Here is a 27,941-nt window from a genome sequence, read left to right as displayed (position 1 = left end):
GGCGGCCGCCGCTCGGTGCCGGCTGTCGGTGCCGCTGTTCGTCTCTCCGTGTGTCCGTGTGTCCGGCTGTCCGTGTGTCCGTGTGTCCGGCTGTCCATCCGTCCATCCCGGCTGCCATCGGGCCGTGCCGGGCCCGCTGCTCGGCGGCGCCATGAACCGGCCCAAGGCGGCGGCCGTGCGGCGGCCCAGCGCCGTGCCCAAGCCGTCCGGTGAGTGCCGGGGGCCGGCTGGGGGGCTGCGCTGCTGTCGCTGTCTCTCGCTGTCGCTGTCGCTGTCGCGGTCTCTCCCTGTCGCGATCTCTCACTGTCGCTGTGTCTCCCCTCGCAGCTCACCCKCCGCCCGGAGATTTCATCGCGCTGGGCTCCAAGGGGCAGAGCGGCGAGGGCAAGGCCGCCGTCACGCTGCTGAAGCCGGCGCCGCCCGGGCTGCCCTCGGAGCGCAAGCGGGACGCGGCCGCTGCCTTGGCCGGGCCCGCCGGGCTGCCCGGCCTCACCAAGCGGCCCAAGCTCTCCTCCACGCCGCCCCTCAGCGCCCTGGGACGCCTGGCAGAGGCGGCCGTGGCGGAGAAAAGAGCCATCTCGCCCTCCATCAAGGAGCCGTCTGTCATCCCCATCGAAGGTGAGGCATCGCTGTCCCCTCCTGCCGAAGCCGCAAGAAACTTCTCCTTTCTCTGGAGTCTCAGCTCAAGAGTCTTTCTTGAAGTCTACACAGTAATTACGTGCTGTCCTTGAGGTTTTTCTTCCCTGGATATAGGGCTGAAGCCATGGTTTCCTCTTCTGTTGGCATTGGGTTATGTCCGTTCTGTCCGAGAGCTGTTTAGGAGCCGTGTATGAAATATGCCCTTGAGGAAATCTCAAAATCTGGATTGTGCTATTCTATTCACATACTTCTTTAGCAGGCTCTGGGTCTGAATGTTGCCTTTTGAATTGTCGTTCCATTTCTGATGTTGGTACATTTGCAGAGGAGTGTGCTAGCGTGGCAAAACAATTAAGGGGCATTGTCGGTTGTGAAACAGAACTTTTAATGGCAATTGGGTAGGGAAAAGCTATTGTAGGGGCTAAAAGTGAGGTGGTCTGTGCTTTGCTGTCCCTTGAGAGTGGTCCTGCAGCACCTCAGGGTGATTATTTGAGGGTAAATGCTGATCCTGTGTGTTGGTGGTTGCAGTTGTCCCCACGGTGCTGCTGGATGAGATTGAGGCAGCAGAAGCAGAAGGCAACGATGACCGTATTGAGGGSGTGCTGTGTGGAGCTGTGAAACAGCTGAAGATGAACAGAGCCAAACCTGACACCACACTCTACCTGAGCCTTATGTACCTGGCAAAAATCAAACCCAACATATTTGCCACCGAAGGGGTTATCGAGGTGAGGACTTGTGAACTTACTGAGGGATCRTTGCTGCCAAATTGTGAGCAGAGCTGCAGTCTCTCTCAGGCTAGAGCATGATCTGCAAGGCTTTGTAAATACCAGAGCTCTGTGACAAGCTGCTGCAATTTGTATTTCTCTTCCTTTCTCAAAGATGTCATGTTTATTATTTTGGTTTTTTTTTGTGATTGATATTCCAGGCACTGTGCAGTTTACTCCGAAGAGATGCCTCCATCAATTTCAAAGCCAAAGGGAACAGCCTTGTGTCTGTGTTGGCATGCAACCTTCTCATGGCTGCTTATGAAGAGGATGAGAACTGGCCAGAGATCTTTGTCAAGGTGTGTGAACTGAGAGGACTTCTGCTGGACAGAGGCAGTGGTGGACAGATTGGGTTGGGAAATGTGGATATGTTGGGTAGGAGAGCAGCACAGGATTTATTACAGTTGAAGGGAAGGGGGTAGCTAGTGTCCTCTTGTCCAGTGTGGGAATGAAGCTTGAGGAGGCAGAAATTGAAGCCTGGGCCCATACTTTTAAAGAAAAATCTCCATGGTTTTCTGGAATGTGGCCTCCATTGCCTTTTTTTGCCTTATCTCTGCTCTTCTCTGAGATGTCTTTGACAGTCTGTCTTGAGGTAAGTATTGCAGAGATTTCTTGCTGTCTGTTTGGTCTGTAGAGATTAAAACAGCCCATTAATTTAAAAAGGCTGAGCTGACCAGCTTCTGTTTTCTGATGGCAGAAGTTGTTGTAAAGTCTTTCTTGAGAAGCTGCCCAGTAGAGCATGGGATGTGATGATTTGTTTGTTTTTTTTTTCTTGTGTGTGACTTGCTTGCAGTCATCTGRTCTGGTTTTCATCCATGCAATGGTTATGCTAGTTTCCTACTTTGCATACTGGAAATCCATAGAAACTCACAAATACTCCTTGAATTGACCCCCTGAATGTGGACTGTTCTCCTTTCTGCAGGTATACATTGAGGACTCCCTTGGCGAGCGCATCTGGGTGGACAGCCCTCACTGCAAGACATTTGTGGAKAACATCCAGACAGCTTTTAACACCAAGATGCCTCCTAAGACCATGCTCTTGCATGGAGAAGTTGGACGCAGCGGAGGGGACCTTAGTGCTGGTAAGAAGGTGTTTGGGAAGCAGGAACAAAGGTTTAGGGAGAGGATGGAGCCTGCAGTGCTTATTGATTTGTGAGGATAGTTTGTTACTGGATGGAGTCATATAGGCCAGGCTTTGCTTTTCCTCTCTTTGGGACTTGTTCATGTCCAGGGGATATTTGAGGGTAGTGAAAAATGGGCCTGTGTGTGATGCAGTGTGAGGAGGTGAGTGGCTGCAGCCTATCTCAGTGATGCTCAAAGAGATCCCTGAAAGAAACTGAATGAACTTGAGCATGAATGATTGATCTCTTGAGAGAGGAGTTGTCTCATGGAGTGTGCTTGTCCTGTCTCTCTTAGGGAGTAGCCCACACCCTTCCATGACAGAGGAGGAGGACAGCCAGAGTGAGCTGCTGATTGCAGAGGAGAAAATGAGCCCGGAGCMGGCAGGCCAGCTCATGCCCAGGTACAGTGCCTCTTCCTCTCCTAACACAGCTGTGTGGCAGATGTGTCTGTAGCTGTGTCTGTGCAGAGCTGGGGCAGGGAGTTCCCTCTCTGTGCTCCTGGGCACCTGCTGGGGGATGCTTAGCATCAGATCAAACTGGTTCCAGGAGAAAAGAGTGGGTTTTGTTTGTTTGAAARTCATACCACAAACAAGAAAGAGTGCTGATGTCTGGACTGGCTTTTGTGGARATGAGTAAAGTGCAATTTGTGTGGCCCAGGTATGAAGACCTTGCAGAGAGTGTGGAGGAATATGTCCTGGACATGCTTCGGGACCAGCTCAACCGGCGGCAGCCCATGGACAATGTCTCCAGGAACCTCCTCCGGCTGCTGACAGCAACCTGTGGCTACAAAGAGGTGCGTCAGATGGCYGTGCAGAGGCTGGAGATGTGGCTGCAGAATCCAAAGGTAAGGACAGGAGCTGYTGAAGCACAACCCTGCTCTGGAATCCAGCCAGGAAGGCTGCATTCTGTACACCAGTAATGGAAAGTGGCTGGAGCTTTTCTGTTCTTTCTTTGCAGTTGACCAAGCCAGCTCAGGACTTGCTGATGTCAGTCTGTATGAACTGCAACACCCACAGCTCTGAGGACATGGAAGTTATCTCCAACCTGATCAAAATTCGTCTCAAGCCCAAAGTCCTTCTCAACCATTACATGCTCTGTGTCAGGTGAGGGTCTGTGATGGGAAGAGGAAGCACTGTGGGAGATGTGCCCAGGGACTTGACATCCTCAATGTCTCTGCATAGTGATTTCAAATACCAGCTTGGGAGCATGGAGTGTCCTGTGTTCATTTAAATGAATTTCATTGTCCTGGAAGTCTTTCAGTGTCCTTTGATATTGTCCTTTGATATGTGCTGTTCCATCCTTTTCACTTTTGTGTGCTACATTCTTCAAGGAGAAATCAAAACAATGTGTCCAGCTGCAAYGAAATGTTAGCTCAGGTATCTCTGTTTTTTCATTGCAGAGAGCTGCTGAATGCACACAGAGATAATCTGGGCACCACTATTAAATTTGTGATTTTCAATGAACTATCAAATGCAAGAAATCCCAACAACATGCAGATCCTGTATACTGTGCTTCAGCACAGCTCAGAGCAGGCACCAAAGGTAGGTGCAGCATCTYGTGTGAGTGCCAGTGACCCCAGAACCCTGGCAGATTTAGTTGTTTTGAGGCTCAGATGAATCTTTACACAGACACCTGTCTGAGCCATATCATACTACTTTGAAATTCTATTATTCTTGGTAGAAATAAACATAAATGGGCATTTTCTAACATTTGAATGATAATGTAGTTTCATGGGGGACACATTATTACAGCTCCTCAGGGGTCTAAAGGACAGAACATCAGCAGCATGTTTTCCTTGTGTCTCATCATGTTGTGGATGCAGCCCCATGACAGTGCACTGAAAGTTTTCTCTCTGTGTGGCCCCAGTACCTGGCAATGGTGTTCCAGGACCTGCTGACCACCAAGGATGATTACCTGCGAGCTTCACGGGCTCTGCTGAGGGAGATCATCAAACAGACAAAACACGAGATCAACTTCCAGGCTTTCTGTCTGGGTCTTATGCAGGAAAGGAAGGAGGCCCTGTATGCAGAGATGGAATTCAAGGTACCATTTTTGACCCTCATGTTGCTGGATGTGCCAGTGATGCACTGAGCTCTTCTGTATCTGCTTTTCTGGGCTTTGGTATCTGAGTGAGTCACTATTTGTGTGTCTCATAGCAGCACTCCCATATCTCATTTCCAAACACCCATGTTCATCATTTTTGRTGACAAAACACTTCCAGAAGGCAGCTTTGGGTATTGCTATTCAACTCGCTCTTTTTTTCTTTTCTATTTTAAGGAGMGGTTTGTCATCCACATAACCGACCTGCTAGCTGTCTCCATGATGCTTGGTATCACAGCCCAGGTGAAGGAGGCTGGAATTGCTTGGGACAAGGGAGAGAAAAAGAGTAAGCAGAAGAAGCTAAGTTCTCTCTGATGATGGGCATTTTGGTAGACACCTGCCCCTGATGTTGGGAGCCTGTTGTCATCCTGGGACTGACAGAGATAGCAGATGTGGTGTTTGCATGGCTGGGTGCTTCTTTTGTCTGTGGAAGCAGAGAAGCTGGGAAGGGGAGCTGTGGATGGAGGGTTCTCAAGCCTGAAGGGGCAGCTGTAAGGATTTACCAAATACCTGGGGCTGAGAGGACAGGCCTTTGGSATAACACTGATAGGATTCCCACACGCCTTCTCACAAAACTGATCCATCTCGCCTGTATGTTGGGGGTTTTGCTGCTGCACATGTCAGAAAGCAAAGTGCATGTTCTGTCAGAGCTGGGGGGCTCAAGTCTTTCTCACATACTGCTCTTCTCTGGCTCCCTTCTCTAGTGGAAGGTGTTCCTGCCTCTGGTGCAGGAGGTGGAACAAGGTGATCTTTAAGGGTCCTTCCAACCCTAACCATTCTGTGATTTACTGTTGATACTTCAGAGCCCTCATTACTGTCTTGAATCTGCCACCCTCCTGCTTGGCTCCTGATGGGGCCCTTGCTGGTGTGTACTTTGTAACCTGACTGTTTTTCAGACCTGGAAGTGCTGCGCTCTTTCCAGAACCAAATTGCTGCTATCCAACGCGATGCTGTCTGGTGGCTGCACACAGTTGTTCCATCTATCAGCAAGCTGGCTCCAAAGGACTATGTGCACTGGTGAGAGTCAGCCTGGTCATCTCTGAGCATAACCAGTCCCTTCCCCAACAGTGTGATGTGTTAGGAAAAACCAGGTATACGCCAGGGTTTGGTTAGATTTCTCCCATTTTCAGACAGGGAGCAGAAGTAGTTTTAGCAGAGTTCAGTCTGGGACTGTCTCCATCTCTGAAATTCCTTCAGATGCATTCTCTTAYGAGAAATATATGATGATGGATAATATTTCTGATTTGTGTTATTTGGGTCCACTCAATAGGGGATTTCTAGTTACCTGACCAAACACAATCCYGTGTTTTTTCTGTCTGAAATCCTTGTTCAGGCTCTGTGGCTGAGGGCTCCATGGATAATTCTGTCTTCAGGAGGACAGGTGGTATCCTGGGGACTTGGTACAAGGCTTTATTGAGGCAGGTCAAGCCAGAATTAATCATAAGCAAGATAAATCAGTGAGAGTATAAAACCCCAGGGCCCATACTGTATCATCCTCTCCRTTCTGATTCATGTTTTCACTGTTGCTAGACTCACTCATCTGAGGAAGCTCCTTCGTGTGTAGGATGGGAAGCTTTAACAGGATTTGGGGGAGACTGGACTGTTGTGCATTCTTGAGCTGCAGTGATGTGTTTACTGTCCTCTTCATCTCTACAGCCTCCACAAGGTGCTCTTCACAGAACAGCCAGAAACCTACTACAAATGGGACAACTGGCCCCCTGAGAGTGACCGCAAGTGAGTGTGTGCCCCTCCCGTGGCGGGTGCAGGTGGGGAGCTGCTCTAGCTGGAGGCACAGGAATGGCTTTTTGSTGATCCTTATATAGCTCTGTGTTGGAAAGGCTTGGAGCTGTGCTCAGATTTTCTTCATCTGTTACCCTGCCATAAAATTGAGCGGTGTTGTTCCACTCTCCATCTGTTCCTCTTCCTCCTTCATTCCTGTTCCCTGTGCCAAGCTSTTCTGTATCTTGGAGTTGTGAGGAGGGCAGCCCCGCACTGTGTGGGTAACTGGGGTAACGTCAGGGAGCTCAGACTTGAGGAGGCTGAAACACAGAGGTACAAGGCAGTGACACTCCAATAAGAATTTGTTTCACATAGTAACATTTGGAGCTGGAGACCGGGGAAGGTATCCTAAGCAAAGCTGAGTGGAGGGTTCTAGGAGCCCTCACGCTGCTGTTTGAAGTGTGATTGATGTCTGGTGTCTCCTGCAGCTTCTTCCTGCGCCTGTGCTCCGAGGTGCCCATCCTGGAGGACACCCTGATGCGGATCCTGGTGATTGGTTTGTCMCGGGACCTGCCCCTGGGCCCTGCAGATGCCATGGAGCTCGCTGACCACTTGGTGAAGAGGGCAGCAGCTGTGCAGGCAGATGGTGAGGCTGCACACAGCTCCCACCAGCAGGAGCTGGCTTCTGTCTCCACATCCTCTTACTGCCACCCAGGGCTGAGACAGCTCCTACCACCCAGCAGAGAGCCTTTGCATCACTTAAAGCATATTTTAGTCGTGATGGCTAAGCATTTGGCTCAGAGCCAGACAAGTACTGCTGTTGCTTTCTCACTAGAGAAGCTTCTTATTTTCTCTTACTGTTTCTCCCTGTTACTAATTTTGTATCATGGAGTGTTTGGGAAATTATTGGTTGTGAAGAGAATGAAGGACTGTGAACAACCACCCAGAGTTTTGAGTCAGCATTTTAAAATTCAATTTAGTCCTTCATACATACTGTAAAATGAAATTTATAGRCTATGCAAAAATGGAAGGGTTGGAAGTTAAATTAATTAACCAATTGTGTGCTCTTCCCAAGTTCATTATTGCTACACTTACAGAATAGCAGTTACAAGAGCAGTCTTTACTCTTACCCCTTTTMTGAATTAATTTAGCATTTGTCTAAATCCCTGCATTGCTGGGAAATATGTCCATTCAGCTGAGCTGTATGTGTTTTTGGCAGAGTTGAGGATGTTGTCACAAGTTTGATTCTAAAGCATCTTACACGCTCTTAGTGCTGACTGGTTAATGGTAGACTTTAATCCCAAGCTGGTCATGGAATGATCTAGACCTTGCTGTTCAATATCCTCTGAAAATGTGTCCAGGTTCTCATACAGCATTTAAATCCTGCACCATTTCAAATACTGGAAGACTCAGAATGAGTCTGAAAACTTGCAACTAAGTTCAAATGCATTTTAGTTCATCTGAGCCCCAGAAGTTCTGATTTGTTGCTTACCTGAARGAGTATATCCAATTCTGAAAAAGTTACAAATATCATATTGGATGGATTTGGGAAAAAAAATACCCTTAAGAATTTAAACCAAATTGCAACTGCAAAGATCCATATCCTTATATATTGACTTAGAGGGTTTTTTTAAGCGTTGTTGCTTTTTAAATGTTGATGTTTTGTTTCTGTAATATCATGAGAGCAAGCCCACAATAACATAGTTGCTTGAAGTAAAATTTTTTTTACACTGTTAACGCTTTTCTTGAAGGAYTTTCAGGCAAGTAGACAGGTCAATAACTTGTTTGGTCTTCTCCTCCAGATGTCGAGGTCCTGAGGGTAGAAAGAATCCAGCTGATCGATGCAGTCTTAAATCTGTGCACTTATCACCACCCAGAGAACATCCAGCTACCCCCAGGGTAAGGCTTATCACACTGATAATCTTGCTGTGATCTACCTCACTTTCACCTTGTGACTAACATTCCTCACTCACAGATTTTAAGATGCTTTTCTCTATTAAAATTTGTAAGAACAAAATGAAAAGGAAGCCTTTTCAGGGTCATGTTCAAGTGGGTATTTCTCCTGAGTCATGGAATGTGCTTTGCTATGCAAGCACTGACCTTTCTGCCCTAGAAATCWTCAGCTGTCCCTCCTGAAAGGTTTTTTTGTGTGTTTGTGTGTGTTTGTTTTTTGAGAAAACCACTGAACTGGCATGACTGAATCTAAGCAGTGCATGATTAAGGAGAAAAGCAAACTTGAGATGGGCTTTAGGAGCCAAACTTGGCCACTTCTCTCTGTTGTTGGCTTTTGCAGGTACCAGCCTCCAAATCTAGCTATTTCTACTCTCTACTGGAAAGCCTGGCCTCTCCTGCTTGTAGTGGCTGCATTCAATCCTGAAAACATTGGTGAGTGTGGACATTTCTCAGAATACCAGTTCTGCTGCAAAAAGTGGCCAAAATGCTTYCTGCAGAAATCTGGTTGCTTGTGTGCATGGCCTGTGCTGGGTTGGTGAGGTAACTGCAGTTAAATAACTGTGGATCTCCTGTTATTGGGTGAAAAATGCATGCAGGTGGGGTTTGGGCCAGCACGTGTCTGTAATTACCTTGTTAGTGCTCTTGAGTGTTACCAGCTGTTTTGAGTTTGTCTCCCCACCTTGTAAGGTGTGACAGACTATATAAAAGCTCTGGTTTTTTTTCCTGTCTTCCTGATTGTTTTTTTCTTCTTTGCTGCAGGTCTGGCTGCGTGGGAAGAGTACCCCTCTCTCAAGATGCTCATGGAAATGGTCATGACCAAGTTAGTATGGTTAAATCCCTGCATAAATCAAATAGGCTACTGAAAACACCCATTTCTGAATTAAGTTTGTGCCATGCAACTRCTTCCTTTCCAGTGGGACTGGTGTAAAATAAACTGGCATCAACACTGTAGTTGGAGTGGGAAAAGTGCCTTCCCTTGACAGAAATATTATAAGCAAGGGAATAAAGCTGAGAAAAAGGGGGAGGGGGATGACTGTGCTGTGCCTTGCTGAGAAGGTCTCASTCTCCTGGCTCCAATGAGAAACTGCTTGGTTTTCTCTCTGTTGTCTTTCAGAGCTGAGGTCCTGTKTTCTTTCTGACTGTGCTTCATGAATTTTGAATAGGACAAGATAACCATTTCCTTTTTTAAAATTTCTTTTCACAGTAATTATTCCTACCCTCAATGTACCTTGACGGATGAGGAGACGCGCACAGAGATGATTAATCGTGARCTCCAAATCTCCCAGAGAGAAAAACAGGAGATTCTTGCATTTGAGGGTCATCTGGCTGCTGCATCCACWAAACAAACAATTACAGAAAGCAGCAGCCTCTTGCTGTCCCAGCTGACAAGTCTGGACCCTCAGTGAGTAGCCTTCTGCATTCTGGTGCCTTTGTGAAATCCCGGTTAACACTAGGCAGAAAGCCTGCTCCTCCACAGGGTGGTTGATGTGGGCAAGAAGAGTCCTGTGGTGTGGTAGCCTGTGGGATCATAGAATCATGGAATGGTTTGGGATGGAAGGGATTTTAAAGATCATCTGTTTCTGCCTGTCACCTTCCTGTAATGTCCCCATGCACTACAGAACAGACTGATCCTCCTCAGGCCAGAGTGAAGATCTCAGCCTGTGGATAASTTGTTGTTTCTGTGACAGGGGCCCCCCTCGCAGACCTCCACCACATGTCCTGGAGCAGGTGAAGAGCCTGAATCAGTCGCTTCGCTTGGGCCACCTTCTGTGTCGCAGTCGCCATCCTGACTTCCTKCTCAACATCATTCAAAGACAGGTGGGTTCTGTTGGCCCTTCCCTCTGTAACTTGAGCAGAGTGGGGGCAAAAGGAATCTAAGTGARATTCAGGGGAAGGTGGTTTGCTGCTCAGGAATTAAATGATGAGTGTGYTGCATCTATTGTTGCTCTCATCCTTTCCAGGCCTCATCACAGTCAATGCCATGGCTGGCAGATCTGGTTCAGTCCAGCGAGGGCTCCTTGGATGTCCTGCCTGTGCAGTGCCTTTGTGAGTTCCTGCTTCATGATGCTGCTGATGAATCGACCTCAGGAGAAGAAGAAGAGGAGGGTGAGAGTAAGGACCAGCGTGCCAAGAAACGCCAGGTGAGCAGTGTCTGGAGATCCTTCTGTACCTGCTTGCTCTGCATCCCAGATTTGGTTTCACTGGACAGGCCAACTTCTTGCTCCACAGAGACAACAGAAACAAAGGCAGCTGCTTGGACGYTTGCAAGACTTGCTGTTGGGACCCAAAGCAGATGAGCAGACAACCTGTGAGGTGCTTGACTACTTCCTGCGACGCCTGAGCTCCTCCCAGGTGGCTTCCCGGGTGCTGGCCATGAAGGTGAGCAGAATGAAAAAACATCTTGACTGAGGTTTGTCAGAAGCCCAGAGCWGAGCCCTAGACTGAGTTCAGAGCCAGCACAGTGAAATTGTTTCATGTTCATCCTCCTTCAGTGACTTGTCTCCACCTCCAAACCCCCATCAAATGCACTTCTGCACTCTGCTGCTCAGAAGTGTTTGTTCAACAGCCAAATTGTACTTTTTTCTTAAGATAGAGCTGGCTTTTGGTACGTTTCCTGTGAAGTTCAGGTGTAGACTCAGAAGACTGTGTGCCATGTGGAGCAATTTGCAGAGTCTGTTATCTGTGGGGAGTGAGTGAGTAGTGAGTGAGTGCCTGGTGCTCTGGAGCACAGTCAAGGCAAAGAGAATTGCAAAGAGCTCAGAAAGATCATGATCAGGCTGAAAATTCAAGCAGGGTGTCTGTCAAGAAAACACATTAAATGAGATGAAACCTGTTGCATGCTGTATTTGGATCGTGCTGTGGTGTTTGAAGCTTGTTTCTGTGACATTCACTGCTATGGAACAGCTCTGTCCATGTGATTTGTGCAGGGCCTGTCCTTGGTGCTGTCAGAAGGAGGAATGCGTGATGGGGAGGAGAAGGATCACCCCATGGAAGAAGATTCTGGCGATTCTGAGCTGCTGCAGGGATATCAGTGGCTGCTGAGAGACCTCCCGAGGCTGCCCCTGTTTGACAGTGTGAGGGCCACGACAGCTCTGGCCTTGCAGCAGGTGGGTGTGAGCAGTGGAGGGATCAGTGCCCAGCTTGTTCTTTTTCTGCTCGTGCTAAAACACTGAACAAGCTCTGTCTGATTGTGACACTGACGTGTGTATGTGCTTGCAGAAGAATTTTTCTTATGTTGGTACTTGTTTTCATTAAATCCTGATTTCTAATGAAAGAAATTCCCATTCTAGGCCATCCACATGGAGACAGATCCCCAGACCATCAGTGCTTACCTGGTGTACCTCTCCCAGCACGCCCCAGTGGAGGAGCAGGGACAGCACAATGACCTCGCWCTGGTGAGAGGAGGGATCTCATGGGGGACATGGGACATGCTGTATCAGCACAATGAGTTTTTGGGAGCATGTTTCTGTCTATGTGTGTGGGTCAAAGGGCAGCCCATGTGTCTGGTTCATGTAATGAAATGAGATCAGAGCAATAACCTGCAGTGCAGCCCATCAGATGGAATGGGGAATGCAAGAGTGGAGAGTGGTTTGAAGGAAATCCCACCACCTGGCAGTGTTTCATGAGTAAGCAGTGTGTGCTAAACCCACAGTCATATGTGTTTGGGGAGAGATTGGGAATCAGGAACTTTAGTGATGGGATATGTACTCCCCTGTAACCAAAACTAGCTTTCTGGGTTTATTTGTGTGTGTAGATTTTGTTCTTTTTTGAAAAGCTTTTGGTGAATTTTTTTWAAATATTTTTTATWTAAATTTTTCTCTYTGGGTACCTTTTTCTTTGCTTTTAAGTCTCATGTGCTGATAGTGCCTCCATAGATCTGTTTATATACGTAGAGGAGGTTAAATGATAAGCATCAGTAGATTTTTTTCTTCAGAGAAATGCTATATAAATGGTTCCTCTGTAATGGGGTGCATCAGAATGCATCTGTGCTCCACTGGAGACGCTAAGATTCATGCAAAGCACTGGCCTTTTCCCTCTTGTGTCAGCCCTGCTCTTGACTCCACAAGCTGATCTCCAGAGTGGTGTTTACTGGGCTGATGATGGAAACTGGAGAATGATGCAGTGAAATGGGGACCTGGCAGTGTTTTGCAGTAAACACCTCCTGGATGTTTTTTCCTTGCAGGATGTAGCCAGACTGATCGTGGAGCGYTCCACCATCATGTCCCACCTGTTCTCCAAGCTCTCCTACAGTGCTGAGTCAGATGCTGTGCTCGTGGCTCTGCTCTCCATCTTCTCCCGCTACATCAAGCGCATGAGGCAGAGCAAGGAGGGCGAGGAGGTGTACAGCTGGGTGAGTGCCTCCCTGCCTTACCTCTGCAGGTCACAGAGGTCACAAGTTAGCAAAAGAGAAGCCTTTTATGGGTTGCTCAGTCTGAATAAACCAGGTTTACCTCAAGAATTCCCTGATCTGAAAATAATCAGATTATGGCGTAGTATCAGAGCCAAGCCTATGTGTTTGCAAAAAGCTTTTTTATCTTTTTCCCCAATATCTTTTGTGGCCACTGTTGGAGATATTCAGTCAGACCAAACTTCTCAATTTGTCCATTCTCATGTTCTCCTTTCTCTCCCCACCTTTGCTGTGTTTTTCTGCCTTTCTCCAGTCAGAGTCCCAGGATCAGGTGTTCCTCCGTTGGACTAGTGGGGAAACAGCCACWATGCACATCCTTGTGGTTCATGCCATGGTTATTCTCCTGACACTGGGGCCACCTCAAGGTTGGTGAAGTATGCTCAGATTTTTTTGGGGGGTAATGAACAATACAGGGAGGCTTTTCTTTATCTGCTGTCTAACATGTCAGGCTGGTGTTAATCCTTCTACTCACAGGCTTGACCRTTGCAGTACTTGTTTGTAGCTGTAGGATTTATCAGAATATTGCTGCAGAGAGTGAAGGATTTACAGGCTRATTTCTTTTTTGTCTTCTGCAGACAGCAGGAAATACTAAAACAACGTTGTGCTGTGGCGTATTGATAGAGAAAGACAGGGTGTTCTAAGTGCTTAGGAACATGGGAAATAATTCTGTATCCCTTCTTAAGCAGGGGATGGTGATTTTTACACCTTACTGGATATATGGTTCCCGGAGAAAAAGCCCCTTCCTACTGCTTTTCTGGTTGACACCTCAGAGGAGGCTCTGCTGCTCCCTGACTGGCTGAAGCTGCGGATGATCCGCTCCGAGGTGCCACGCCTCGTGGATGCAGGTGAGCCTGTGGCACGTTTGTGGGTGTTTCACACCTTGCTGAAAGGAAAGGGAGAGGCTTTCCTGCTCAACTGTGCCCAGTAATCCTACTTGGATGCCTTTAGATGGGAACCATCAGTCACTATTACTTTTAAAGCAAGGGAGTGAGTSTGCATGGGTATTGTGCTTTCTGTGTATTTTAAAGGAAATGGGGGACTCTGAATTGGGGTCCCATCTCTTTTACAACAATTCAGATGGAGCTAAGCTATGCAGTCACCAGACAACAGGCACTGTGGAAAGCTGTGCCTGAAGATGTGAGCTAAATCTCTGGTAGCTTTGGTCCTCATACCACTTGTCAGTGCTCTCTTTCTTCTTGGTATTCAGAGCTTTCATCCCATTTTGCTAATTAAATGACAGCTGTCTATAGCCAAGGATTGAATTATTCAATAATTCCTGCCTGCAGCCATCAAGAGATAGGGTGGAAGTTATTCTTTAATACAAATGATTGCGTTACTGAGGTTCTAATAAAATTAAACAGAAGATCAAATTAGCCAGTGAGTGAATTAACTGGAAGATGCAATAAGGCAGCAATGATTTGCAGAGGAAAGAAAATATAGTAGGCAGCTGTCAGATTTCTGGCTTTAGGCTCTCTTCATCCCTATCATTAATGTGTCACTGTTGGTCCAGACAATAGCATAAGGATCAGGTAATAAAGATGACTGTCTGTGGTCAGCTCAGGGGTCTGAGCAGTCAGTGTTTTTGTATTTCAGCCCTGCAGGACCTGGAGCCACAGCAGCTGCTTCTCTTTGTCCAGTCCTTTGGAATCCCAGTTTCCAGCATGAGCAAACTTCTGCAGTACCTGGATCAGGCAGTATCTCATGACCCACAGACATTGGAGCAGAACATCATGGACAAGAGTAAGAGCTACATGAGGCTGACCAAGGATTTTACTTTTCCTTGAGCAGTTTCCATGAATATTTCCTGTGACTTCCTTGGAAGAATCCAAGCTAGTTCAGCAAACTCTGTGCACAGGCTGCCTTGGAGCTTGTTGTCACTGTAGACACCTGGGTGACCCTTGGCTGTGTTTCTGGAAATAGAAAAGGATTTTTTGGATTGGAGAGTGCAGAGTCCAAAAGTACTTTGGAAGGTACTTTGTCAAAGAAACAAAGCTTCCAAGGGATCATGTTTACAAAACTCTAGGGGAATAGCAGATTCTCTTGTSTGGGGTAGTTGTACAAACAGCCAATTATATTATGCTGTACTGAGGAGGGTCTTCTCTTTTTTTCATTTTTCAGACTACATGGCTCATCTTGTGGAAGTTCAACATGAGAGAGGAGCAACAGGAGGCCAGACTTTCCACTCCCTGCTTACTGCCTCCTTACCAGCCCGTAGAGGTACTTCCTGGGACAGCCTAATTATCAAAGTCATCTTCCAAAATTCTCTCCTTTGTTGCTGTTGAGAGGCACAGGCAGAGCTGTCTTCAAAAGCAGTTGTAGTGCAATAAAGCTACAGTTAGACACCAGTCCTTASTAGAGTTTTTTGCTTCTGGCAAAGGGAGAAATTCCAATATTTTTGGAGTTTATTACAATGAGTTTTTCTGAGTGATACAGAAAAATAGGTTTTGCTTAGACTCAAGAGAAAAGCTGCTGAATTGCTCAGTAGTTAGAGACTGTAAAGCTGAAGGTGATCTGATGTTGGGGCTCCAGATGCTAGCTACCATAACAGCATTTTCCTTTCTTTCCTCTTGCAGACAGCGCTGAGACTGCAAGGTCAAAATCTAGTCCTGAAAACTCTCAAAGTCAGAGCCGGATCCGGGCCTTGAGCCAGGTCCGTGTTCTGGGCCCAGAAGATGATCTGGCAAGCATCTTTCTGCAGGTATGGGTACAACCTCCAGCTGAGTAGCTGCTTCCCTGCAGCAGCTTTACACAATCCATCTCTCTTACACTTGCATCTTGTAACCCCTGATCCTGCAGTGTTTGCAGGYAGTAAATATGAAAGCCCTGATGCAGCGAGGCTGTGTCATTACAGCCTGCCAGAGTTGATACTGGAATTTTTTTCTTGTAGTTGGACGTGATGTGGCTTTTGATCATGCCTGGTTCTGTCAGTGCCTACTAGTGTGTTGCTTTCTCTGCACCTTGTTTGTTCTGTGTGTAGTGCCTTGCCCTTCAGCAGTGGAGGCAGGATTTGTGAAATGCTCACAGGGCCCTGGCAGCAAAGCTGTGTGCAAACAGCATTTGTAAATCTGTACTTGTCTGCTTACAGAGCTCCCCTCCCTCCAYTGACTCCAGAAGGAGCCTACAGGGAATTAATTGGCCAAGTTGGTTGTTGGTATTTGGGTAGCAGGATTCCCCTGCAGTGTCAGTGTTGATAGTCACGTTGGGGTTGCAGAGATACTGCTCATGTTTGTGTACCAGGCATCTTGAACAAGCTCTGTCAGAGGGTTCCCGTTAGCCCACAGTCAGTGTAACTGTGAATGTAAATTACTCCTCTGCCTCAGGGAGGTCATGGTACAGCAAACCTTTCATTTCCTGTCACAAATTTCCTCCCTGTTGTACCCCCCAGCTCTTCCCGCTGACCCCGGATCCTCGGTGGCAGAACTCCAGCCTGCGGCCGCTGGCCCTGGCACTGCAGCAGGCGCTGGGACAGGAGCTGGCTCRCATCCGCCAAGGGACTGTGCCAACCAGCGGYGTCACGGGCAGCGGTGTCAYGGGYGGTGTCATCACGAGCARCRGTGTTTCTGCCAGCAGTGTCAYGGGCAGTGTCATCACGGGCACCGGYGGCACGGCCAGCGATGTCACAGGCAGTGTCATCACRGGCASCGGTGTCACGGGTGGTGTCATCATGAGCAGCGGTGCTTCTGCCAGCAGTGTCATCACAAGCAGTGGTGTCACGGGCAGCAGTGTCATCACGGGCACCGGTGCCACAGGCAGCAGTGTCACGAGCAGTGTCATCACGAGCAGCAGTGTCACAGGCAGTGGCATCACGGGCAGTGGCATCACGGCGCGGCTGCTGCAGGCGCTGGCAGCTCTGCTCAACTCCGCGCACGGCGGCGCCCTGGTCATGGCCATGCACCGCCATCACTTCATCTCCTGCCCGCTCATGCGCCAGCTCTACCAGTACCACGTGAGTGCCTTTGGGAGCGTTCCGTCAACAGGGCTGAGGGAGAAATGGGAAATCTGTGGTGKGGCTGCTCTGCTGTGTGCACACCTTGGGATGCTGAGCTCAGGTTGCCTGGTCATGGGCACCGGGATGCAGGCTGGGCACATTAGCCTAGCACTGCTGAGGTTACCTGCACAGTTGGGTGTACCTKACCTAGCCTGGTGACTCTGCAGCACCATGGATTTACAGTTGGGGGGCTCTGTTGGTTTGGGGATCTCTAGATCATGCTAGATTGGACGTGTTGTATGAGCCAGGTAGTTTGCAGGTAGTTTGAGCTGAAGTCTGATTCATAGAGTCATAGAATGGTTTGGGTTGGAAGGGACCTTGAAGATCACCTGGCTCCAATTCCCCTGCCATGGGCGGTCACCTTCCACTAGACCAGGTTGCTCCAAGCCCCATCCAACCTGGCCTTGAACCCTCCCAGGGGTGGGGAGTCCAAAATCTCTCTGGGCAGCCTGTACCAGTGCCTCACCATCCTCACTGTAAGGAATTTCTTCCCAGCGCTCCATGCCACAGGACACTGCCTTCTCCTCSCTCTTCTTCAAAGTGCTGATGCAGATGCTGCAGTGGCTGGAGAACCCYGCCGTGGAAGATGGTCCCCTGCGTGCTCAGCTGAAGGCCTTTGCTGTGCAATACTCCTCAAGGCACCGGATCAATGATGGTACTGGCACTGGGCAGCTTATGGGACTCAGAGGGGACAAAGTGGGACAAGAAAGAGACAAACAAAACTGCACCTGGAGCAGGAAGTGGGGTGGGCAGCCTTTTAGACAAATGTGCTAAGGAGTAATAAAAGTAGTACGGTGTGGTGCAGAAACTCCTTGAGGGTGTGRACAAGTGCCTTAGCTCTGGGGGCTTGCAGTAGACACCTGGTAGCATTTCACCAAGCACAGCAGATCTCTCAGGGAAAGCTTCCAATTTCTCAGGCCAGGAATTTTGTGTGAGCTGTAGTTTTGGTAGATGAGCATGCAGGAATGCTTCTGSAACAAGGTCACATCGTGACTTGTAGAGTTGTTTATCATCTGCCATCCCTTGGAGGCAGGAGTGTAACCAAGAGCTCAGGCATGGAAATGGGTTTGTGCTTTTGGAGCTTTCTCTTGGCCACATGTCCTGTAAGATGCAGGAGAGCTGTCAAGGGCTGTGGTGGCAATAATTGKCAGTAGAAGGTGTGTTTGAATGTTTGAGTAGTTGTGCCCTGGAGCCACTTGGGGAATCTGTAGGAGGGAAGTCTGCTGTGTGGGCTGGCTTGTCCCTGTGATGCCAATGCTGTGATTCCCTTGCAGTTCGAGGTGGCTTCCTGCACCTGACAGAAGCTCTTACTTTCCGACGTGACCCTGACCTGATCAGCTCCACRGTCTGTGCCATCATTGCAACCCTGAAATCAGGAGAGAAGTGTAATGTGGAGCCAGAGCTCATCAGCAAAGGTATGGATGTCCTGCTCTCCTTCTTTAACTTCCAGCCCAGCCCTGCTGTGCAGGCTGTGGGAATCTGCCTTCTCCCTGGGTCAGAAAATGTGAACTGATCTAAACGTGGCCCTGTCTTACATCACCTCCTTCCCCCCACTGTTTGTGTGTTTATAAACTGTGATTGGAGGCTGGGATTAAGTCTCTGTGGAGACCTGTTGGTTTCCACTAACAAATAGAAATGGAAGGCTGCTGTCACAGGTTAAAAATGGCTTTCCTCTTCCTCACTGAGCCTGGCTATCAGGAATATTGCTTACAAGGTTCCATAGCTTTCACCACATCTTTCTCCCTCTGCCAGTCCTTCAGGGTCTGATTGAAACTCACTCTCCATACCTGGAGGAGCTCCTGACTGTCCTGTTCTCAGCTACTGTTGAGACCACTGCCAGGTGTCCTGCCATGAAACCAATTGCTGTGGTGTGCTCCTTGCTGCTCCAGGACAAAGAAGAAACACCGGTGAAGAAGGAGGTGGAGAGCTGCAGGTGAGCCAAGGCAGYGATGGGAATTCACTGGTAGGTCTGGGTGCATGAAATCAGCACTGACAATGGCCTTGCTTTCTCCACAGTGCTGAATCAGCTTGGCCAGGGCCTGCCTCGGGCCTTCTCAATGACTGGCTGGAGATGTTGGACCCTGAGGTCATCAGCAGCTGTCCTGACCTCCAGCAGAAGCTSCTGTTCTCCTGGAACAAAGTAAGAATTGTTGGACAGAGGGGCTGCTGTGCTGAAATGGCTTTCTGGGGTGCTGACCTGCACCTGGAAACAGGGCAAGGGGTAGTTTTGTGTTTTGCCACATGCTATTATATGAGTTCCAAAGCAGTACAGGTTGAGTAGGAGGGGAGTTCTGGTACATCCTTCTCAGGGCAAGGCTTATGTTTCATCTTACCTTTATATTTCCTCAGCTGTGTTCTTTTCAGAACTTCAAAGTGCATTACAGACACAACTCGGTCCCTTAACAGCCCAGCCAGCTGTGTTTTTGTTGATATTTTTGCAGACAGATCAATAGTTTGCCTAAAGTACCATGCCAGGGTTAAGGGTGAAACTGAATTTCCCATCTGATGCCGTGTTCTGTCAGAAAGTGCTGCCCTAAATCCACGTGCTGTCTGTGCTGTCTGCCTTCCTGGATTGTCATCCTTGTGCCATACACAGGACATCTCCAACATCCACCACACCAGGGTCTGTTTATCACATCTCYTCCTCTTTTGGTGCTCCCAGGCAGGGTCCCAGGTGCCCTCCTTCCGCCCGTACCTCTTGGCTCTTCTGACCCACCAGTCCAGCTGGACCACACTGCACCAGTGCATCAGGCTTCTGCTTGGCAGGAGCAGGGAGCAAAGGTGAGTTGTGTTTTTCAGGCCTAGCAAAGGGCTTGAGTTGGGCTTTTGTCTGTCTGAGAGAGAACAAGGGCTGCCCATGTTCATGATGTGTCTGCCAAAAATAGACTTTGTCAGAAGGATGCTGATTTCAGTCCTGCTGATTTGTGTACCTTGATATAAATGTTGCCTACTGTTTGATGGAAGCAGCAGATAAAGATTTGGCTGTGTTCTRAACAGGAAGTGCTAATTGTGGGTAATCCATCTTGCATTGCCCTTGTTGATAATCTTTATGAGCACAGGATTTACAGGATGGCTTGGATGGCAAACTGAGGGCTGTCTCTGTACCTGGGCAGGCTCTGATGGATCTTTTGGTTTTACTAAACTCCATTTCCAGTCTTTCTCTAACCCTTTCATGACATCAGGCTCCCAGTTCYGATCTCTGCAGCAGCTCTCAAATGCTGAAGTGCCACTGTCATGGTATTGTGCTTAAACTTTGTACAGTTGTAGAACAGGAAATCCTAACACCTAATAACAGAAAAAAAAAAGTAGTATTTCAATTTATTATTTTATTCTTGATCTCTTGCTCAAAAATACATGAATTTCTCAGCTCAAGGTAACAGCTGTGATAGGATGTTCTACACACTGGGGCAGTAAGGTCATGTGTCTGATGGTACCAACTGTTTGTGTTGATGACCTACTCCTGGCCTTGGTGCAAGGCTCCACGCAGCCCCCACACTTGCTGAGTGCCATTTGTTCTGCTCTGTACCCTGTGCTGTGYTTATTGCAACCAATATTTAGTCATAATCTGGGAACAGAACCAAGCCCCTTCTCGGGACTTAATAGATCCTATTTTTACATTTGCAGATGTTTCTTTCTTCACAGCACTCATCATGTTTAGTGATGCTTCCATGTGTTTGTGTGCTGCCYGAGGGCTGTGATGACTCTAATTGCAAATCTGTCTTCTTTTGTCTTCTGGCAGGTTTGACCCAACTGCATCCTTGGATTTCTTGTGGGCCTGTATTCACATTCCTCGGATCTGGCAGGGAAGGGACCAGAGAACTCCTCAGGTATTGGTTCAGTTCTTCCAAGATTCATCTCTGCATGGAGTGAGAGGCAATGTTTTCACAGTGCCTGATTTTTCCATGGCCAAGAGGTGGCTGGAGTGACTCAGGTGCAGCGTGCCAAGTTTGCTGCCTGTACCTCAGCTGGTTACTTAGCTGCTCTGCTATGTTACATATTACAGTGGCAATTTAGAGTCCAAAAAGCTGATAGGAGCACACAAGGTTTGCCCACTTGGCGCTTTCCCTGCAGCAATTGCCACAATATCTGGTAAAGGCACAAGGCTAGAGTGGCAAGCAAGCTAAAACCCAGCATGGGATAACTGCCATTTTACAAAGAAAAGGAGGTCATGTCTCTTCTCCACAGAATTTCTTTGGTTTGGTGATTGAATTATGATTTCTGACCCATCACACATGCTGAAATGGAAGTAAATGAAGAAGTAGAGGAGGGGTAAAGAGGTTTTATTTGGGGCTGTGATGCTTTCAGAGCCCTAGATATGATTCTAAGATGTTCCATTCCAATTGGGGAAGGTGTGACTAGAAKGAACTAAGGATCTTGGGATTTGGTGTGGAATCATTTTGGGGTGTTGTCTTGCATTACAGAAGCGCCGTGAGGAGTTTGTGCTGCACCTGAAGGCATCAGAATTGATCAGCATGGTGGAGCTGATCCTGGCTGAAGCAGAGACCAGATACCAGAACACTGACGAGGCCTCCTGCACACTCATCCAGTCTCGACTGCCACTGCTGCTCAGTTGTTCTCATGGAGACCTGGAAAAYGTCAAAAAAGTAACAGAATATTTGACCAGCTGCATCCAGCAGTGGGGKAGCAGGTGAGGCTGCAAATGGAGAGCACTGTCTGCTGGAATTGTATGTTTTGGGCACAGGCAGGCAGGTGTGATGAGACTTGCCAGCATATSTTCATTAAGAATATCATGTTCCAGAGCCTGTGTGAAAAGTGCATGCTCTCCTCCCAGAGGTTTGGGGAAATAACAAGTGATTTTAAGTGGTATTTAGACCAGGAAGGTGACTTCAAAAGTGAAGTTTWGGGGCTATTTTGCTTTCAGGACTGCAGAATGAAATTCTTGACATGCTTGGAGTTTTTTTTCTTTCTTTAAGGCAGTGGTTATTTTTAATTACTAGTTCCTAATGTGGGATTTCTTGTCTACTCATCCCTTGAGTCACTGCTTATAATACATCCTGCTTGTGACTTTTGCTTTCAAAGCTGAATAGAGACCAGATTGTTTCCTAACAGCTATTTTAGGACTGTGGAAAGAACAGGAAGATGATGTTTTTGTGGCAGTGGAAGGAACTGACCTAATTCCTAAGCCTTGCTTATGGGTGATATTAGGAAAGATTCTGAGTAATCTCAGWTGCTTTCTACTGCCTCCTAGTACAGACTGTGCCAGGGGTTTCAGGTGTGTAGAGATCGTGTTGGCTAATCTGAATAGCTCTGGTTCTGACTTCTTTTCCAATTGGGATGGAAATGGCCATGAGTACCACATGCCAGAACTCTGCCCTGGAGATGTAAGCAGAGCTTTCTTGTCCTGTGCCCTTTGTAACTGCAGTTTTCAATCTCCAAATGGCTTAGTGATGGATCCCCATAGACTGTGGATAGATTCCTGTAGAAGGTGAATGATTTGAGTTGTTCAAAAGAAGCAAAGACTTAAAAAGCACTGATTGAGATGAGTGATGTCTGTGTTTTCACATGTTTGCCACGTGCAGGAAGGCTGCTCCTAATCTGATAGGTCTGGGATGTTTGCTGGTTGAACTAACATAGTGGCCAGTGGCTGACCTCTTCCTTTTTCCTTTAGCTCTGTGGGGAAATGCTGCCAGGACCTTCTGCTGCAGATATACCTGCAGCTACCTGAGCTCCTTGTGCCTATGCCTGAGATGCTTCTTACCAGYGAAGGAGCCAGGGACAGCAGCACTTGCAAGGTAAAGTTAGAGGCATAGGAGAGCCCCTTTCCAGTTGTGTGTGCAGAATGGGTGCTACCTTGATGCCCAGTTTRGAAGGCAAGGACTGGCAAAAGCTTCCTGGGTGACTTTGGTTTCTTTATTTTGCTCTTCTCATACCCCCTCCCTGCCTGCACTCTCCAGAGCTGTGGKTTATTTTGCAGTGTCCTTCTATAAAGTAGTTTAAGCTCCACAAGCTTCTTGTGCCAAAGGCTTCTGTAAGGCACGAGCATGCAGGCATCTGATCCTGCTTTGATGTCTGGAGGGACTGTGGACTTCAGATCCTATGCCAGCTGGAACACTGCATCTACCCACAGATTCTACCTGAAAATAATTTCTTTTAACCCCCCTGTGTAGCTGGAAAGGAATTGGGAAACACTGCTGGAGAGCCAGGGGCTGGTTTGCACATTAAACTTCTTAACAGTTTGCTCATTATTTCCCTTCCAGCTCGATGCCCTGGTTCACAGATTCATTAACCTCCTCGCAGACACCAGTGACTCCAAGTCATCCGAAAGCCGYGTGTGGGATGCCAATATGGCCTGCAGGAAGCTGGCTGTGGCTCATCCCATCCTCCTCCTTAGGTACCTCTGTGGGGCTGGGGCTCATTGAAAAGCATCCACCCATGTCCTAGAAAGGGAACAAACTYGCAGCAATCACAATGATGGTGAGACAATTCACCTTCATGTTCAGAAGTCAGGAGAAAAGGCAGTAAAGTTACATCTCTTACAATGAGGCAACACCTCGTGTYTGTCAGGAAATAATCTTGGTATTGGAGACATGAGGGCAGAATATGGGTGGGAAATAGGGCTTGCTGAGTCTATGGATATAGGGATCAAGATCAGGACTCTGAGAGAGGGTAAGAGATTTTACTTTCCAGGGAATGAGGTAACGTGACTTTCCTGAAAGATATAGATGTGTATTTTCTTATTTGGTGTTTCAGGCASTTGCCAATGATTGCAGCACTGCTGCATGGCCGCGTTCACCTCAATTTCCAGGAATTCAGGCAGCAGAACCACTTGACCTTCTTCATCCACGTCCTGGGGATCCTGGAGCTGCTCCAGCCGCAGGTCTTCCAGAATGAGCACCAGGCGGCACTCTGGGACTGTCTCCTSTCCTTCATCCGTCTGCTGCTGGTAGGAAAATCCCTTCTTCCCTTCATGTGCCGGCTGMTGGCCACTAGATGGGGAAGCTCGTGTAAACCACGGCCAGCCTCAACTCTTCCCATTTGAAGGGAAAGCCTTCCTATGCCTAAGAACAAAAAAAAAAAAAATGTATTAAGCACCTTGGAGGGCTTGAAGAGGAGGCAGGAGGAGACCAAGAGACTGCTCCCTGGTACCCAGTGGTGCAGGATGGGGCAGTGCATTGCTGCTTTTTTTTTTGGTTAACTCTCACCTTTTTGATCCTTTCCCAGAACTACAGAAAATCCTCRCGGCACCTGGCTGCTTTCATCAGCAAGTTTGTGCAGTTCATCCACAAGTACATCACATGCAATGCCCAGGCAGCTGTCTCCTTCTTGCAGAAGCACTCGGATCCACTCCAGTAAGCTTCCTTATGCCTGTTGGTCCATGCACAGATTGCCAGGAGCTAATCAGACAGAAGACAGCMAGAGGATGTGACAGAGTAGCTGTTAGTGTGGCACTTTTTCACCCTTGCCTCCCTTAAGCCTCTACTGAGATGAGCAGGGTATCTCCTTTTTATGAATGAAAACTGAGCCCAAGGAAGTCACATAATGACTTTAACTCATATAATGGCCTAAACATCATATTGAGGTGTTAGTGTCCTGCAACCTTTTCCAGAGGGGCAGCTGGAGAATCTGTCCCCAGAGCAGTGGCTGCAGGGTCCCACCTGCACATCTGTGGGGGAAATGCATTGGAGTTCCAGTTATGAAGAAAGGAAAAATCTTGTTTGTGCTTCTGAGAAGCTCTTTGTTTCAGTGTACATATGTGTGCTGTAACCTGTGCTCATGCCCTTTTTACTACTGAAAGCCAAACATGCCACCTCTTTTTCCCAGTGACTTGTCATCAGACAACAGTGACCTTGCAATGCTGAAGTCCCTCCTGGCTGGGCTGAGCCTGCCYAGTAAGAGTGGCATCTTGGACAGGGGCTCTGATGAAGAGAAGGATGGTGAGTCTGGGTGGGGGAAGAGTTACTCCAGGTGGTGAACCTGCAGTGTGTTTTGGAGAACTGGTGTTTTTGTGAGGTGAATGCTGTGCTTGTTCTTGCAAYAGCTCAATGTGTTTAGAGTGGAGAATGGCACTTGTTTGCCCAGTAGTTGGGAGCCAGTAGCTGGGATGGGTTACTTTATTTTCCTGCCAGTGGTATYAGTCCTTGAGCAGAGCAGCCCTTAGCAAGGGTGAGTTTCCTGGCTGTGGATTTTGCCTTTTTCAATCCACACTGAAGGATGGACCTGTTGGGGGGCACTCTAAGGGTACATCCACTCTTCCTCTGTTTATAACTTGCATGGGAAAATGATTCAGTGTTAAAAGAGCTTGCAAAGCTTCTCCTCAGTGTGAGCTGAGGGGGTGACAGGAGGTGCAGTGAGATTAGAGATAYCACAGCATTGCTGGTGGCTCACCATCACACTGCACACTGCTGGGGAATGCTGGCCAGTCCACAGGCTGTCAGGAGTGACCTGCTCTCTCTCTCTCTCTCTCTATCCCCACAGATGAAGCAGCTGCTGGCTCTCTCCCCCTGGTCAGYGTGTCCCTCTTCACTCCCCTGACCCCAGCTGAAATGGCCCCGTAYATGAAGAGACTCTCCAGAGGCCAGACAGTGGAGGGTGAGTGAGGACCTGCAGAGACACAGGGCAAATGAAGACATTTGTCAACTTTGTTACTTATCTGTCAGCAGCAGCCTGGTTTCCTGTTTCAGTCTTGTGTTTGGAGGTCACCAGCAGTTAAGATGTTGTTCMATTTTTGGATTAACTTGTCCATAACCTCCCGTGATTCTGGAACAGAGGCTTCCTRTGATTCTCTTATCACTTAGCTCAGCAATGCTTCAATGGCCTCTGCTTTGAGGCTCTTCAAGGATCTTTAAGTATTTTGAGAGATAGTATGAGTAAATCAAGGAGTGCTACAGTTTATGTCGAGCCAGGTCTGGAGTGCTGATAGCAATGAAATACCAAACTGWTGAGAAGTAGGATTTGTTAGAAATCCCTACATGGCCTTCATGGAAGAAAACCATGTTAACCTGGCACATGGGAACAATAATCTTTTCCAGAGGTCTTCTGAAATGTCACATGTCCAGTGTTCAAACCTAAGTTGTGACAGTTTCCTTTTCAAGGTAGAATAGGACAGAGAAGTCCTGCCTGGACACTGTTTTTGAAAGAGACATTCTGTGAAGATCTTYAGTTACAAAAGAAGGTGTTCTGGGACTAAAACCCTCTCACCCCATTTAATTTCTTCCTCTGGCTGGGCAGGCTGAGATGTGCTGATCTGGCACATCCCTGTTCTCCTTTTTGAAGAGCTGCCTTTATTRCCCTAACTCTGTGTGCAGGTGGGARAACTTGATGGCTTGGRAGATTGGTTTTGTGAAAAAGSAAAGAAAAGACCMTTTACTGGATCAGRGGATTTCAGTCACCCTTTCAACYTGTGTCTTTCCCCAGACATCCTGGAGGTGCTGACAGACATTGATGAGATGTCCAGACGGAGGCCAGAAATTCTTGCYTTTTTTGCTGTGAGTATTGGTGTCTCAAAAACTGTCACTGGAAGGGATTCTTCTCACCAGAGTCTGTGTTGCACAGCCAGCTGAAGCACTACCCTGTGCTTTTTGAGTGGTTGTTACAGCATCTTAGGAGAAATGTATCCTCAGTTAGCCCTTCTGAGAGCAGGTGCTATTTCCCTCCATTGCATACTGGGTCTGCCATCTACTTTAGGTCAGAGAAAGAATTAACCCTCTGTCCCTTCCCAGGATTAGGGCAAGGAGAGAACAGAGCWGCTCTGTTAAAAAAGCTGGAAACTAGGGAAAACTCAGCTGTCCCACATGAAATAAGATTACAGAAGGGTGCTTTAAAGTATTCAAAACCAGGATAATCTGTCATACAAAGAGAGATTTCTGGGGTCAGCCAGTACCTGCTGGATTTGTGTTGGGCTGGTTTGGTGTGGAGGGGGAGTTACGCCAATCTGAGCAGTTTGTGCTCCCTGAATGGTCCCATGATCCAATTTGTCCATCTTTCAGACAAACCTACAGAAGCTGATGAGTTCAGCAGAGGATTCCTGTCGGAACCTGGCCTTCAGCCTGGCTTTGCGCTCCATCCAGAACAACCCCAGGTGAGCYCCCCTGGGACTGGGGCCGTGCTGGCTGGTGATCTGGGCTGCACTGACACTGTCACCTTTCACTCCCAGCCTTGCTGCAGATTTCCTGCCCACCTACATGTACTGCCTGGGCAGCCGGGACTTCGAGGTGGTGCAGACAGCGCTGAGGAACCTGCCYGAATACACCCTCCTTTGCCAAGGTCAGTGGCATCTGCCACCTTTGGGGCACAGTTGGCCCCACAAGGGTCAGAGCTGGGATTCTGTGCTGGGAGGAGAGCAGCTCCCATGGGAAGTTGCCAAGGATTGCTGTTTCTTAGACCAGGCTGTCAAWACCAACAGTAGCTTTGGGCTGAGCTTCACAAGGGGGGTTTGTTGTAGAGACAAGGGGGGCTTCCTTGATGTAGATTTGCTCCCTTAGAGTTTTCTCTGAGTTGTGACTTCTCACATGGTGACAAATCCACAGAGCTGTTAGAGGGTGGATTGTGCCATGTTCTTATGGAAGGAGTGAATTTCTGGTGTAGTTGCAAATATTCACCTAGTGCTTGTTGGTGGATTGCTCTTGCTTGCACGTGAAGCCCTTGGGCCAGTCCTCACTCTGCCTTTCTCTTTCCCAGAGCACGCTGCAGTGTTGCTGCACAGGGCCTTCCTGGTGGGAATGTAYGGCCAGATCGACACCAGCTCTCAGATCTCAGAGGCCTTGAAGATTCTGCACATGGAGGCCATGATATGAACATGTGGTTCTGGGAATTTCACTTCCAGAGGAGTTATTTTAATGGATTCATCAGCTGCATTACAGAARAACAGTGTATTGCACCCCATGTGCTGGAGGATCAAAGAGGTGATGAGGCAGGCCAGACTGTGCTGGAAAAGGAGAGGGTGCTGACTGAAGATYAGAAAGGGGCAAGGATCATTCTGGCTGGTTGAGATGCCATTATTGTGGGAGAAAAATCTCCTGAACATTGTGCCAAACAGGGACCACTTCCTTCATGGGGTCTTGGGGCAGTGGCTGCCCGTTTGTTGTTTAGGGTTTTTTGTCAGTCCAAGAAGGCAGAGCTGCTGAGAGAACAGAAGGGAGTGAATGATGGCCCTTGCACTTGAAGTGTCTGRACTCTCTGTGTTGGAGAGAACATTCAGATTTGTGCAGGGGAAGAGACCACTTTGGTTTCTGGGGGCGGGTGGTTTTTTTTTTTTTTTTTTTATTTTATAATTAAAATTCTCTTTGTTTCCA

General features: G+C 48.0%; 1 protein-coding gene across 1 annotated transcript; it reads left to right on the top strand.

Annotated features, from left to right (window-relative positions):
* The first annotated feature begins 61 nt into the window (after positions 1-61).
* Positions 62-27,941, top strand: INTS1 (integrator complex subunit 1). The gene is made up of 47 exons (XM_057379839.1): positions 62-209; positions 328-618; positions 1,165-1,361; positions 1,562-1,699; positions 2,323-2,482; positions 2,817-2,922; positions 3,179-3,365; positions 3,479-3,624; positions 3,921-4,062; positions 4,388-4,564; positions 4,799-4,907; positions 5,518-5,638; positions 6,278-6,355; positions 6,829-6,986; positions 8,143-8,239; positions 8,634-8,725; positions 9,053-9,113; positions 9,498-9,695; positions 9,982-10,111; positions 10,255-10,434; positions 10,523-10,672; positions 11,221-11,400; positions 11,584-11,688; positions 12,477-12,644; positions 12,955-13,066; positions 13,385-13,546; positions 14,295-14,441; positions 14,820-14,918; positions 15,275-15,399; positions 16,087-16,647; positions 17,185-17,344; positions 17,964-18,104; positions 18,442-18,622; positions 18,706-18,829; positions 19,352-19,470; positions 20,429-20,516; positions 21,111-21,337; positions 22,319-22,442; positions 22,908-23,041; positions 23,401-23,593; positions 23,872-23,999; positions 24,472-24,584; positions 25,126-25,239; positions 26,065-26,135; positions 26,637-26,728; positions 26,804-26,913; positions 27,328-27,941. The coding sequence occupies exons 1-47, from the start codon at positions 152-154 to the stop codon at positions 27,441-27,443; spliced, it is 6,870 nt and encodes a 2,289-aa protein (XP_057235822.1). The 5' UTR covers positions 62-151; the 3' UTR covers positions 27,444-27,941.

This window comes from Malurus melanocephalus, unplaced genomic scaffold (genome assembly GCF_030028575.1).
Source record: "Malurus melanocephalus ecotype Western Australia unplaced genomic scaffold, MMel_1.1 scaffold_425, whole genome shotgun sequence".
Taxonomy (NCBI): domain Eukaryota; kingdom Metazoa; phylum Chordata; class Aves; order Passeriformes; family Maluridae; genus Malurus; species Malurus melanocephalus.
This window is presented reverse-complemented; position numbering and strand designations above follow the sequence as displayed.